Source organism: Neoarius graeffei, chromosome 2, assembly GCF_027579695.1.
Source record: "Neoarius graeffei isolate fNeoGra1 chromosome 2, fNeoGra1.pri, whole genome shotgun sequence".
Lineage (NCBI taxonomy): Eukaryota > Metazoa > Chordata > Actinopteri > Siluriformes > Ariidae > Neoarius > Neoarius graeffei.
In genome coordinates this window covers 59,069,641-59,085,245 of record NC_083570.1, presented here as the reverse complement: position 1 = coordinate 59,085,245, position 15,605 = coordinate 59,069,641, and the positions used below count along the sequence as shown (strand labels likewise).

General features: G+C 41.9%; 1 protein-coding gene across 1 annotated transcript in view; it reads right to left on the bottom strand.

Annotated features, from left to right (window-relative positions):
• Positions 1–913: 913 nt before the first annotated feature.
• LOC132881737 (transcriptional enhancer factor TEF-3-like) overlaps positions 914–15,605 on the bottom strand; it is a 71,236-nt gene continuing 56,544 nt past the window's right edge. The window contains exons 4-11 of the mRNA XM_060914557.1: positions 14,647–14,781; positions 14,355–14,398; positions 14,181–14,239; positions 13,963–14,093; positions 13,657–13,830; positions 3,947–4,087; positions 3,538–3,690; positions 914–2,073 (exon numbers count right to left, since the gene is read on the bottom strand). Of these exons, the coding sequence (XP_060770540.1) occupies positions 1,960–2,073; positions 3,538–3,690; positions 3,947–4,087; positions 13,657–13,830; positions 13,963–14,093; positions 14,181–14,239; positions 14,355–14,398; positions 14,647–14,781 (951 nt within the window). The 3' untranslated portion in view covers positions 914–1,959. The remainder of the gene's footprint in view (positions 2,074–3,537; positions 3,691–3,946; positions 4,088–13,656; positions 13,831–13,962; positions 14,094–14,180; positions 14,240–14,354; positions 14,399–14,646; positions 14,782–15,605) is intronic.

The window sequence follows — 15,605 nt, the reverse complement described above, 5'->3', positions numbered from 1 at the left end:
CTTATTCATTCCATGCCTAGAAGACTTGGTGCTGTCATTAAAAATCATGGAGGCCATACAAAGTACTAGATGTAATAGTTTTTGTTGTGGGGTGTACTCATTTTTGCACCACCCTAATTTGAGTAAAACTGAAAAAATGTGTAATCTAAGTTATATTATTAACCTTACTTTCCCGTTATAAGTTAAACAGATGTTATATTAAACTTCGCCTTGTCAACATTTTGGAAATTGTTTGTGTTCATTGAGATATTGTTTAAAATGTTACTTTTCAAAGGGGGTGTACTCATTTACGCTGAGCACTGTAAAAGATCAGCAGTCATACCACATATCTTTCAGAAGGTGACTGCTGATGACACCATTAGTGTCTAAATATGTATAACCATCAAATAATTGTCCATGTTCATAAAAGATTATCAGATTACCAGAATAAGACCTGGTTTATACTTAACACATGACTGTGTGTGTGTGTGTAGATGCAGTGGCAACATTACCTGAATTGTTCACATACTCAACTGCGTACCTTATATACCTGTGCAGGATTAAAGCAACATCCGCTGGATGGCACGTTGGAGTCAAAACATTCGTGACCATCACGTTTCTGTAAAATGTTTTACTGATTTCATGCCAGCTCATGATATTGAGACGTATGTGAATTACACTAGATACAGTGCTAGGTTTTTTTAGTCATTTGCAGACACTGTCATGTGGTACTAGCTATGTTGCCCCCATGATTTATGTTGGTGCAGCACCATGAGCACACAACTCATTAATTATTTCAGACATGCACAATTGGTGTGCCGATTAGAGTGGCAGCCATGTTGTATGTACATGTTTAAAAAAGTACAATCCCAATCTCAGGCTTATGGTTAAATTGTTGAACATACTTAAAAACATGTAATCAAATCAGAGACTGTGACATTTTCTTCATTTAATCTCATTTGTCAAAATGTTATTTGGTAGATTTAGCTTCCTCACTGATATAGACAAATTATAATCAAACACATGACTCTGTAGTCAAGTCCTGATATGCAAAGTTCCATGTTTCTCTTCCCAGTTTTCTTTGTGCAGGCTCATACTGGCCCACTTGTGGCTTTCTTTCTGTCTTTTTCTGCACATGCGACAGAATTTTGCTTCAAGTTAGAAAAGAATACATCATGATTTCTTTTTATAAATGATAAATAGTACATAATGAATTTAAGCCAAACAGTATATGTCAGTAGTTTTCAGCTCCAGTCCTGAAAGACCCCTTGGACTGCTAAGATGGATTTTCCCCATCTTTTAATACACCAAATAATTCAGCTCATGACACCAAGCTTCCTAAACTGAAGCTATGAAAAACTACTCTCCCAGGATTGTTTCTAAAAACCAAATTTGTCTCGCAGAATTGCATGAAATCTTGTGAAATGACCACACAGAATTGAGCCAAATAAAGTCACATTTTGGTGTACCCTTTTTCCCCTCCACTTTGGAGTCTATACAAGATTTGATATATATCTGTGGTCACTAGGTGAGCACCAGACAGGACGTCACACATGCAACTGTGTGAACAGACAGTTATAGAACAAACACTCTTGAGTAAAACTGGATTAAAGAAGAGGAAATAGGGAAAAAAAACATCTTCATGCATTTTCTTTCTAATCAGAGGTTCCAGTATACAAAAACAAAAACACAAGAGAACACAAAATGCCTGTTACAACATGCACAGTGACCTCCTGACATTCTCAAGCGTTCCAATGGTTCCCATTCGATACGGTTCCTGTAGTGAAGCCTTATCTGCTCAGGCCGTTGGACAGCAATGCTGTGGAGTCGTATGCCCCGATGCGCTTGTCATCCCTGCCTAAAGCATAGAAGGCTATGGCTGCAGTCAGTAGGGGGCGCTGTGGTGCTTTTAACTGTAGTAGTAGTAGCAGTAGTAGTTGTAGTGGTAAAAAGGGGTCTAATGGCCTGAGCCTCTGTGTATCAGTCTTTGACCAGTCTGTAAATGTGATGCTGGGCACCGTGCTCACTGGTTGACACTTCAAATACGTAAGCCACACACAGCAAAGTTTCCAGAGTGTCCCTGTTCGTAACAACCTGAGACAGAGTAGACATGGGTGCAGAAAGTATCAGAGAAATGCAGGCAGCTGATGTCTTTTCGTCACAATCTATAGACTCTTTACATTTGGTAGGAAAATGACATAAGTTTTCAAGCTGCAGTGCAAAAAAAAATCAATGTCCTTTGTGCACAAATAGTACCTTTCATAAGTATTCAATCCATTTATGCTTTTCCATATTTTCTAGAGTAACAACCTGGACCTGACTTGGAGTTATATGTTATGCAGCAATGTCCTAAAGGTTACAGAAACAACCTTGGGCCCAAAGGGTCGCTGGTTCAATTCCCTATACAAGCAGGAAAAATCCATGGCTGAAGTGCCCTTGAGCAAGGCACCTAACCACCAACTGCTCCCCAGTCGCTGGGTATGTGTGTGTGCTTGTTGTATGTTGCTCTGGATAAAGGTGTCTGTTAAATGCCTGGAATGTCATGAATCTACAGTAAAAATCTGATAATATTTGTGAAATTGTTTACGATTAAAAAAATGAGTTCTGGTGCAACCAGTTGAAACTGCCGAGTCCACCTGTGTGCAATGAGCGTCACATGATCTCACTATAAATTCACCTGTTCCTCTTGGTTGCGTCTCTGATTAATGCCCTCTTTACTTGATCAGTGACTTTTGGTGGACAGCTTCCTCCAGACAGAGAAGCTATTGTTCCATAATCTTTGCATTTTTTAATAATGAACGCACCGCAGGATGTTCAGAGATTGGATTTTTTCAATAATCAAACCTTGATCAATACTTTTCCAGAACTTTATTTCAGTTTTGATAGCTCCTTATTTTTCATGATGTTTAAGTGCATCCTCTAACAAACTCTGGCGTTTTCCAGGAACAGGTATATTTATATCAAGGTTTCACATAACACCTTTTGTGCAAACTATATAGCTTTTTGCTCCTGCTTCAGTATTATGAGTTGCTTTGTGTAGATTCACAACATAATCCCAATTAAATCCATTTCAGTTCCAGTATGTAACACTACAAAATGTGTAAAAGTTTAAAGGAGGGATATTTATCCCAGCCACTGTATGTGTCCTTGTCTATCTGTTTATGCCTCAAACAGTCAATCTGGGCTAAATCAGACTATTGAGAGGGCACTGGAGCCCATGAGTGAGTCTCCTATGCTGTTCAATGCATGCTCAGTAGATCATTGTCTCAGAGTCACAGTGTGTGGGCAGAGGCTAACACAGTCGACACCAGTGTTTGAGAACTGTTGTTAGGAACACACTGTTGCTGGGGTAATAGCCTCATTTCCATCTGACTCAATGCACTTTTCTCTGCCTGGCAAAGTTAACTGCCACCCGTACAGGGTTAGTTATTGATGAGCTAGAGGAATTTTTCAAGGCACTATGATATTTGCCTTTGGCGCTGTATTTGCCTTTGCTTCAACCAACTGGTTCTTTAAAGATACACGCACCACTGGCTTTGTCTTTCTGTGACCGTTTACCTGTAGTATGGTGAAGTTCTCCAGTACGCTGTTCATCATATATTTCTCTGGTAGATGTTTGAGTTTGTGGATGAAGTTGATCATATATTCACATAGAGGTGATCTGTGGATTCTAAATACGTATCGCCCATTTTCAAACCGTGCGTACTCCGTCTGAGAAAAGAGAAAGAGGGAAAGAGATTCCTCATCTTGGTAAACATAATCAGAAATCACATCACATTGTGTTTAATTTCAAATATATGAGCCAATTTGAGGCAACGTAATTGTTCTGTGATTCACAAGAGTGCAATTGCTTATGTGGCATGACGTGTGATTTCATTACTAGAATATCTTTGCTAATCTAAGTGTACTGAAGCCACTGGCAATATTGCACTACATGCTTCATTCTCGCCTTCCTGTCTTTTCTTACCTCCACTTTTTCCACAACCTGCTTGCCGAAGGAGCAGACTTTAGTAGAGGAAGTGATGATCATGTTTTCTGAGCTCTCGTACTGGCTCGAGACACCATAGAAAAAACTACTGTCGTCCTGGAGGTTCAAGCTGAGGTCCGCCTGCGCCGACACAAAAAGGCTTTAATCATTTCAGCAATTCCATATACAATGTCTGCTTTTCAGTGCAACAGGTGCACAGTGTGCATTGAGTCAGGCATAATTCAGCTAAAGGTGACCTAAATGGTATCAAGCAAACACATCTGTCTTCAGGTTTGTGCTGTAATGCTTTTTGGAACATGAATTACAGCACTACCCAGAGCTGTACAGAGAACAAGAGCGCTGTCTTTGCAAGGAGTGCAGAGTCAAATCAGCCACCAGACTCTTCTAGTTTTAACACGCTACTGTAATTATTCAAAGATAATTACTTCACAGTTGCTTACTGTATTCTGGATATCACGGACCTTATTGTGCATATAATTCAAGAGCATAAGAGTACTGACTGTAGTCTTCTACCTATAAACTATTAGTGTTTGAGTGATATATTTATATCACAAGCTGTATTCATCTCATCTCATTATCTCTAGCCGCTTTATCCTTTTACAGGGTCGCAGGCAAGCTGGAGCCTATCCCAGCTGACTACGGGCGAAAGGCGGGGTACACCCTGGACAAGTCGCCAGGTCATCACAGGGCTGACACATAGACACAGACAACCATTCACACCTACGGTCAATTTAGAGTCACCAGTTAACCTAACCTGCATGTCTTTGGACTGTGGGGGAAACCGGAGCACCCGGAGGAAACCCACGCGGACACGGGGAGAACATGCAAACTCCACACAGAAAGGCCCTCGCCGGCCCCGGGGCTCGAACCCAGGACCTTCTTGCTGTGAGGCGACAGCGCTAACCACTACACCACCGTGCCGCCCAAGCTGTATTCAATGTAATAAAAATAATCATGTGCAAATGATTACACACACACACACACACACAAAGACAGATTCGTAATTTCTATTTTATGAACTGTTTTAAGTCTGTAATGCATGACTAGGTTCATGCAGTATTTCTTCCAAATACAAAAAATGCTAAAACCACACACTAAATTTACAGTTGCACTGTGTCTTCTTTTAGTTTCTAACTCAGACATTTTAAGGCAAAAAGAATGATAGAGTAAATAATTCACCTCATTGAAATGCATTACAACAATAACTAAATTTTAATATGCACCACGTTAAAGATGTGCCAGTGAAGCGAACTGATCGAAGACAACTCTAAGAGGTGTTTCACTCTGTATAATCACCTGATGCAACTGTAGCTGCATGAATCCACAGTCTGGGCTTGAAAGAAGTCAGCCCCAGACTCACTTCTTCATTTTTATTATGACTGCTGGTGGTGCTGTTGTGCTTGAATCCACAAAAGTCCACAATAACCCATTTCAAGACATTTGATAACACAAATAATCTGATGAGGCAGGGGGTGTTGAACCCTGCTAGCACCGTTATATCAGTCATGCTTACTTCTAGCCAGACTCCATATTTTAAAACTATTAAATACTGCATCCCGAAACCTTTTTCTTCAGTATAGTTGTACTATGTACCATCACATTAGATGGTCAAGCCAAACAATGTAATTGCAAAGGCCAACTACCCGCTCCAACCTAGTTGATGTTGACTTAGAGCACTGATCTGGCCTGCCCTTCATCACATACCACCTGTCTGAAAAACCTTATATGGCTCAGGGATGCGTTTAAAATATGACATATCATCTGGACACATATCCAGACCAGAAATAGATTTTCAGCAACATTAGAGACGTGTGTATATTAATCTAGGGGCAAGGTCCCTGGAGGAGTAGTACCTTTCTGGTTGCCGATCGTCATCCTGGCATCCCAGACTGGTCTCCCCATACCAGCGGCATGTGATGCAGAATATAGGACCAACTCGTCATCAGCAAGCAGTCCCTCTATCTAGCCTCTCACATGCCGAAGACCGTCCACGTGGCTCTCAGCGCCGCCCCTAGTGTTGCAGAACGCGGCAGATCTATGGGAGTAAACCCAGACAGAAAATCCTGGGAATATTTGCGTCACCTCGGCTTTTCACAGCAATTTGAAAACTTGATGACGATATCCAATACTTGCACCACGGTTCAAGCCCGTGCTCTAACTTCACCCGGTACCGTGCCTGTCGATGCCTGTCAGACATCTCATGATGACAGTGCCCCAAACCCCCAGGGGAGGTCACTGTCTGATCGTCAGCCCGGGAAAGGTCTTATGCACCCTGGTAAAACACTCACCATAGGGCAGCTCAATTGTCGAACTCTCTCGACTACGTCATCCAAGGAGGAACTGAATTTCCTTATGTGCCACTATAACACACCCATAGTGTGCATCCAAGAACATCGTTTTGTCCATAACGATGAGTCCTCAGACATCGTAACCCATAATCTAGGTGCAGTGACGCTGTTTACCATCTCGGCTTCCCGTAACGCCCAAGGCGTGGCCATTCATGGAGTAGGGATAGCTATACTTTCGTCTTTCTTACCACTACTTTCTACTATCAGGAAGGTCTCGGAACAAATTATTATCACTGTTTTCAAAGGCAATCCAAGGCTTAATGTTGTGTCGTGCTACTCGCCTCATAACGTTTCCCCCGAGGAGGAAGTCACGCAGTTCTACCGCTCTTTGCGTGAGGCAGTTGCCTCTATACCGGCGCATGCTTTCCTTGCAATTGGGGGCGACTTCAATGCCCATGTCGCGGCACGACATTCATATCACATGAGTGAAAATCGGAACGGGGAGCTATTGACCGAATTTGCTCGTGAGCACAGTCTTATCATTACTAACACTTGTTTCCAAAAGCCCAGGCATAAACTCTGGACTCATAGGTCCCCGAGAGGTGAACTCTCTCAAATCAACTTCATTCTATGTCATAAGCGCTGGCGAAACAGCCTTAGAGACTCTCAAGCACACTCATCGTCCAATCCTGTTGGCAGCGATCACAGAATTGTTACTGTGTCTACCAAATTGAGTGTCCGTTCGACCAGGTGCCCGCGAATGAAACGGCTCAACTGGTCTTCCTTGACTTCCGACCCAAATCTCGCCTCCTCCGTCGATGCTTTAATATCCGAAGAATTCTGAAGCCTTCCTGAAGAAGACCAATCTTATTCATCCTTCGTGGGAGTCTGTAATAAAGTGGGGTCATCCCTTCTACCCAAAGAACATCCCAAAAAGTCACCACTTTCCAATTGCCCTGCGGTGGCGGAGGCACGCCATGTCGCTATTAACCCCAGCGTTCAGCTTACTCAAGCTGCCCAGGCTTCCCTCTGTTCTACGTACGTTATGCAGGAAGAATTAAGAATCCGAGCCATCCTCAACCGGTTCGACTCCAGTAACACCTTGACGGACACAAAACGTGCATGGAACCTAGTGAAGAAGTTATCCAACAAATCTCCAAACCCAGTATTCATCCAAGGCAAAGATTGTTTGAAGCTCTGGAAGGACCATTTTCAACGTGTGTTATCACCTGATAGCCCTATGCCAGAAAGGCCAACTGAGATCATCCAAATTTTTGAACTCAATGAGCAAATCTTCATTGGGCTGTTCGGCCGTAATGAAGTTAACTCTGCTGTTGACGAGATGAAATCTGGTCGTGCTCCTGGGATGGATGGTCTCCCTATTGAGCTATGGAAGCTCCCAAACATCCGCGACTTCCTCTTCATGTTCTGCAATGAAACCCTTGCAGGCAACAGGCCCAAGGAATGGGGTCTAGCAGGCATTGTCCTTGTCCCTAAGAAAGGCAACCTGATGTTGCCTGACAACTACAGGGAATTAGTCTAGCTCAGATTGCCTCTAAAGTGTATAACCGACTGTTACTCAATAGGTTGAGGTCAGTAATGGATACCGTAACTTCTTGCGCCCAAACCAAAATGGCTTCCGTCAACTGCGTTCTACTAGCGCTCACATCTTAGCCCTCCAGCACATTATCGAAGAGCTCATGAACCACCATAAAGAAGGTGTGATAGCCTTTTTGGACTTTAAGAAGGCTTTTGATTCCATCAGACGCGACACAATGTTTTCCATTCTACAAGCATATGGCGTCCCCCCTAGCATGGTCGAGGCAATCAGGACAATGTATATTGATAACACTGCCGTGGTTATAACTCCTGACGGTGTAACTGAGGAGTTTTCTATCAACTCGGGTGTCCTTCAGGGAGACCCCCTAGCTCCTCTGCTCTTCATCATTGTTCTTGATTATGCCTTGTGTTTAGCCCTTCGCATGGATGATGGGCTCACTCTTAAATGTCGTAGAAGTTCTCACCACCCTGCTGTCCATCTATCCGATCTCGACTTTGCTGATGACATTGATCTTCTCGAGGACTCGGTGAATTCGGGTGAGGATCTTCTTCACCGAGTAGAACTGGCTGCTAAATCAGTTGGCCTTCAGTTGAACGCATGTAAAACCAAATGGATGCATATAAATTCCTCTACGGACCAATCTCTCTGCACGTTTGACAACTCTGCTATCGAGAAGGTGGATGACTTCAAATACCTTGGCAGTTGGATGAACACTGCTCACAACATCGACTCCAGAAAGGCCAAAGCCTGGGACGGCCTAAATTTTCTAATCAAGGTGTGGGCTGCCCCGCTGTCTAGAGACACAAAGGTCAGAGTGTTCAAGTCCTCAGTCGAATCCATTCTTCTCTACGGATCCGAGTCTTGGTCTCTAACGAGAGCACAAGAGTAATCCATGGATGGCACGTACACCCGCATGCTCTGCAGAGTGTTCAACGTCAGCTGGCAGGACCATTGGACAAACGACCGCCTGTATGGTTCCCTACCACGCCTCTCAACCATAATCACTAAACGCCATCTGGCATTGTGCGGCCATGTGTTTCGTCACGACCAACCTGCCGCACAAGTTCTCTTGTGGGAGCCTGAGGCGAAGCGCAAAGTCGGTCAACCACGTACCACCCTGAAAACAGTCCTCGAGCGAGAGACGGGATTGAAGGAAGAACAACTCAGAGCAGCTATGCTCGACTGGCGGGGCTGGGATAGGATATCTTACCAAGTCACCGGCCCGCCGAATGACAGATGATGATGATGATGTGTATTAATCTAATATACCATGCACTGAGAGACTCTGGTTGAAATTATGGATTCTCTTCAGTGACTGGCACAGTACTATTTTGTGAGGGGCGCAGCAGCACGATGCCAGTCACTGAAGAGAATCCATAATTACCGGAGCCTCTCAGTGCATGGTATATTAGATTAATATGTGTCCTCAAAAAATTCCAAACTAAAAGTGTGAACTACAAAGAATTGGAAATAAATCTGGAAAAAAAAATGTGAGGGAGACATGTTTATTATTTACGTCAGTGCGAACTTCAACCTGTGCATGTGCAATGTACCATGCTATTGCTGGCCTCGCTAGGCATGATCATGATATGTATATCTATACACACAGAAATGCTCATGTCAGCTGTGACACAAGTCAGCTGTATAGCTTGAAATTGTGATGTCAGTTCATGATATATCAAGGATATACCATGACTGACTCACACCATATCCATTTTTTTTATGTTTGATGTCACGAGATACATTGCTTAATCAATGGTGAAACTATTTTATGTTACATAAGCCATCACTGGCCAATCCCTGCAGGGGAATTTTTTGATGAGGGATACAGACATACATATATACATATATACATATATAGACACACAGTATATATATATATATATATATATATATATACAGTGGTGCTTGAAAGTTTGTGAACCCTTTAGAATTTTCTATATTTCTGCATAAATATGACCTAAAACATCATCAGATTTTCACACAAGTCCTAAAACTAGATAAAGAGAACTCAGTTAAACAAATGAGACAAAAATATTATACTTGGCCATTTATTTATTGAGGAAAATGATCCAATATTACATATCTGTGAGTGGCAAAAGTATGAACCTTTGCTTACGGTATCTGGTGTGACCCCCTTGTGCAGCAATAACTGCAACTAAACGTTTCCGGTAACTGTTGATCAGTCCTGCACACCGGCTTGGAGGAATTTTAGCCCATTCCTCCGTACAGAACAGCTTCAACTCTGGGATGTTGGTGGGTTTCCTAACATGAACTGCTCACTTCAGGTCCTTCCACAACATTTCAATTGGATTAAGGTCAGGTCTTTGACTTGGCCATTCCAAAACATTAACTTTATTCTTCTTTAATCATTCTTTGGTAGAACGACTTGTGTGCTTAGGGTCATTGTCTTGCTGCATGACCCAACTTCTCTTGAGATTCAGTTCATGGACAGTCCTGACATTTTCCTTTAGAATTTACTGGTATAATTCAGAATTCATTGTTCCATCAATGATGGCAAGCTGTCTTGGCCCAGATGCAGCAAAACAGGCCCAAACCATGATACTACCACCACCATGTTTCACAGAACAGATAAGGGTCTTATGCTGGAATGCAATGTTTTCCTTTCTCCAAACATAATGCTTCTCATTTAAACCAAAAAGTTCTATTTTGGTCTCATCCATCCACAAAACATTTTTCCAATAGCCTTCTGGCTTGTCCACGTGATCTTTAGCAAACTGCAGATGAGCAGCAATGTTCTTTTTGGAGAGCAGTGGCTTTCTCCTTGCAACCCTGCCATGCACACCATTGTTGTTCAGTGTTCTCCTGATGGTGGACTCATGAACATTAACATTAGCCAATGTGAGAGAGGCCTTCAGTTGCTTAGAAGTTACCCTGGGGTGCTTTGTGACCTCGCCGACTATTACGTGCCTTGCTCTTGGAGTGATCTTTGTTGGTCAACCACTCCTGGGGTGGGTAACAATGGTCTTGAATTTCCTCCATTTGTACACAATCTGTCTGACTGTGGATTGGTGGAGTCTAAACTCTTTAAAGATGGTTTTGTAAACTTTTCCAGCCTGATGAGCATCAACAACGCTTTTTCTGAGGTCCTCGGAAATCTCCTTTGTTTATGCCATGATACACTTCCACAACTATGTGTTGTGAAGATCAGACTTTGATAGATCCCTGTTCTTTAAATAAAACAGGGTGCCCACTCACACCTGATTGTCATCCCATTGATTGAAAACACCTGACTCGAATTTCACCTTTAAATTAACTGCTAATCCTAGAGGTTCACATACTTTTGCCACTCACAGATATGTAATATTGGATCATTTTCCTCAATAAATAAATGACCGAGTATAATATTTTTGTCTCATTTGTTTAACTGGGTTCTCTTTATCTACTTTTAGGACTTGTGTGAAAAACTGATGATGTTTTAGGTCATACTTATGCAGAAATATTGAAAATTCTGAAGGGTTCACAAACTTTCAAGCACCATTGTGTATATATATATATATATATATATATATATATATATATATATATATATATATATATATACTGGTTAACTGGTGACTCTAAATTAAGCGTAGGTGTGAATGTGAGTGTGAATGGTTGTCTGTGTCTATGTGTCAGCCCTGTGATGACCTGGCGAGTTGTCCAGGGTGTACCCCGCCTTTCACCGATAGTCAGCTGGGATAGGATCCAGCTTGCCTGCGACCCTGTAGAACAGGATAAAGCGGCTAGAGATGATGAGATATAGCAGTTATTCTACGAAACTGAGTCGGATCTGCACTGATAGCTGACAGCTGATAGCATGATTATGAGAAAATTAATGAATGGTTTTGATAAATTTGAGTACTTTTTGTTTGTGAATGTGTCTATATAATAAAAAGAACATTACTCGTTGGCTTGAAGATACGAAGTTTGTCTTCTCGTGTTGAAAAACTCGCATTTTTCATACAAAATACATTGCAGATCTGAGTGACATATTTCCAGATATTTCACTCTGATGATGTCACTTCCAGTGTTTTCCAGCTGAGTAGATGTGTGTTGTTAAAATGGCGAACCGGTTCAAAATTAAAATTCTTTTGATTATCTTGCGTATATTTTTGTGGATGTGTCCATATAACAAAGAACATTACATGGTGGTGTGAAGATATGAAGTTTATCTTCTCATGATGAAAAGTATTTTCACTCATTCGCTTCGCTCACCACTCATGATATATACATTCACCACTCAAATATAAACTTCATATCTTATATATATATAAAATAACTGTATATTAGGAAATTTCACATTTTTGTGCAACAATGACACAGATCCATGTAGATCTTACCAACAGGGTGACCTACACAGATGTTTCCGCTGCAGCAAACCCTGTTCTCATATTAGCCCTTAAATAAGCACACGTTCAAGGAAGGTTCACCTTTTCCCCTCTAGCTCCCTGCCTCTTAATGCCCCATTATAATCCCCTTGACACCTTTCTCCTGCCTGCACTGCTCTTCCATCTCTATTCCTTGCGCACGGTTATTCCCTCATTTATCTTCATTTCTCAGCTGAACCCATGCTCTCTCTCTTTCTGCGAGGGAATTCATCCAATTACAATCAACATCCCGCAACGTTCAAAATTGCGTTACGCTGCCCAGCTCCCTGTGTAACAATTTAGCACGGCCGACTCAAATCCGATTGCGGCGGCACTTCAAAAGCGTGAGGTGATCCGTTAGGACATGGCTGCGGGGCGCAGTTCGAGACAGTGGCCATAGACGGTGTGCAAATTTAATCTAGAACGCCATAGCTTTGGAGTACCACAGGAGGCCTGTCAGTGTTGTCATGGCGACCTGTGCACATGGACGCCCAAGTCATGACCTATACTTATGAGTTTATGGAACAGTGCTCATTGGTTTAGACTTCTTAGTGATGATTTTGTAAACTAAACTTAAAATTCAGTGGTTATTGGATATTGAAAGTCCTTTTTCAATCTAATCTTTGGTATAGGACTAGACATATTGCATATTTTGTCCCCATGTATGTCGTGCACGTGTAGTCTTTTTGCACACCCATTGTTCAACAGACCTCATACTGATTTAGCAACAATAGACACTTTGAGCAGTGCTGACCTTCTAAAGAGGACTTTATGAGTTCGTGAACTCTTTTGTATATCTATTTGGCTACCAGTGGTAGTGTAAGACGAGTCTGTCAAGCATAAAATTAACTCCAGATAGATTAAAATCAGTAAAACTACTGGAGATATAAACGTATCATCAGGGGTTGACTATATGAACTCATCATTATGTCAAACTCTGACAATATCTATCTATCTATCTATCTATCTATCTATCTATCTATCTATCTATCTATCTAGGCTTGAAGGTTCTATAAATAGACATGTGCGTGTGTTGTGGGATGGTGTAACAGTGAGAGGGACAGGTGGCTGAGGTCAGATTTCTCCGCTGAAAAAGTAGAACCTGTCACTCTCCCCAAGCTAAGGCCCTAGAGATCTACAACATCCCACCCTCCCTCTCTTTGTGCCCTCTGGACAACTGTGTGTTTGGCCAATGTAAAGAAAGCACTTCATCACTTATACAAAACCATTCCTATATGAGCTCAGATGTGCTCAACATCCAATATATATGCTTACATGTCCCTCAGAGGTTGTCACGCATGACCATTGCAGGTGGTCAAGAAAGTCATAAAGTTCACCTTTTTTCATGTCACAATCTTAACTTTCATACATTCTGTAAGTCTGATAACTTGATCATCAGACTTAGTAGTATCAGTGATTGAAGGGTGAATCATTGCACATTAACTTCTTTTTTTTTTTTGTAGGTCTTACCCAGAACTTGACAAGGAAGAACGCGTTTGCTGGTCCTTTCTCAAACAGCTCCTTCAGACCTCCTTTCTTCTCAGGGAATTTGTCATAGATCTGCCGGATGTCCACAGCCTCCAAATAAGGGTCAGAGTATGTTGGGTTTGACTGACCAATGTGCACAAACAAGTGCTTGTTGAACTGCTCAGATCAGAACAGAGAGCAATATCAGGTTTAATGCAGCAAAGAGAATCTTATCATATAGCTTTAAAAACTCTACTTAATAATAAAAAACATATTACACAGTCTGAACAGTTGAATTCATAGACTTACATTCTCTGGGTCTTGTGGCTGCTCCAGAAAGGCAGAGAACTCCAACATCCGCAGCTTAGAGCTAGCTATACTTCTGCCCTGCCAAGGGGGGGAACTAGGGGACATAGACAGTCCTGATGCACTCTCATAACCTGGAACAGAGTGGAAAAGGAACATTGTAGGACCAGTTATGATAATATTTCGTGTCTTATAAGTTTAACTATTAATGGCAGACAGACCTGTGATGGAAGGACCTGTGGCTTGCATTACGTAGTTCTGTTGTGAAAATGGTTTGATGCTGTATGAACACATGGATCATAGACGTTGTTTTAAACCAGCCTGTATTTTTTTTTCTGCATGTCAGATTTCACTATGTGCTGGCTCTAATGTTGAATTTGGAAAATCTTACTTACTCCTCTGTAGGCACTGGTTGACCTGGAAGTGCTCCATGCCAAAACTGCAAAGAAGAAGAAAGCCTTTATTTCATACCTGCTAAGAAGGTCAGGTGGTCATCATACATTCATAGGACATTCAATTCATGAATGCCACTACACAATTCACAGTATGACATATGGTCAGTTGATTTACTTGGCCTGATTCTCACACTCCTCCACCATATTAAAACAATCTCATACAAAACGACAAAAAAAAAACATTGTTTAAAGCTCTAATTAGAAGTCAGGCTGATTTCAGTCCTGAACTCACCCCACCAGCAGTTGGGTACGCAGGCCGTGAGAGGCTCTGCAGGGCCATTTTGTTCTGGAAGGCAGGAGGAGAGATGATCTGTGCTGATGACATGTTGGCCATGCTCTGGAGGGCCTTGTCTTTGGCTGCCTGGTCCTTTCAAGAAACAAAGTAGACAATAGTGACATTACCAGGGTACTAGATGTCCATCACCATACCAAATCAAACAAATGTAATGTTGGGATCAGTGTCAAATACTGGCCTTGAACCGAACAGCTTGAAGTCTTAATCTTAATTGATATCTAAAGTAATGCAAATATTAGAATTATATAAGAATCTATGCAAAAAGCTACCATTTGTTACAAATGAATTAGAAATCTATGTAATCAAAGTAGGGGGGCACAGTGGTGTAGTAGTTAGCACTGTCGCCTCACAGCAAGAAGGTTCTGGGTTCGAGCCCAGCGGCTGACGGGGGCCTTTCTGTGTTCTCCCCGTGTCTGTGCGGGCTCCTCTGGGTGCTCCGGTTTCCCCCACAGTCCAAAGACATGCAGGTTAGGTTAACTGGTGGCTTTAAATTGACCGTAGGTGTGAATGTAAGTGTGAATGGTTGTTTGTCTCTATGTGTCAACCCTGTGATGACCTGGTGACTTGTCCAGGGTGTACCCTGCCTCTCGCCCATAGTAGGGTGCATCAGTTGCCCTCACTTTCATAAAATCTGATGCATTTTTGTTTGGGTGTTCCTTTTCACCAATAAAGACATCCTGTAAAATTTTTTGACCATATTCAAAAGTCTAATGGTGGCACCATGAGGTTCATTTTTTGCCAAAAAATGCTTATTTTATGCTTTCGCGTAAGGTTTGAATCACAATGTTGGACTCCATTTATTGATTTCTTGTGAGCCAGAGATCATGTTAAGAACCTTTGCAAGGGATTGAGAAGCATTAATGTGATTCAGAATACATTTGTATTGTTTAAAAGTA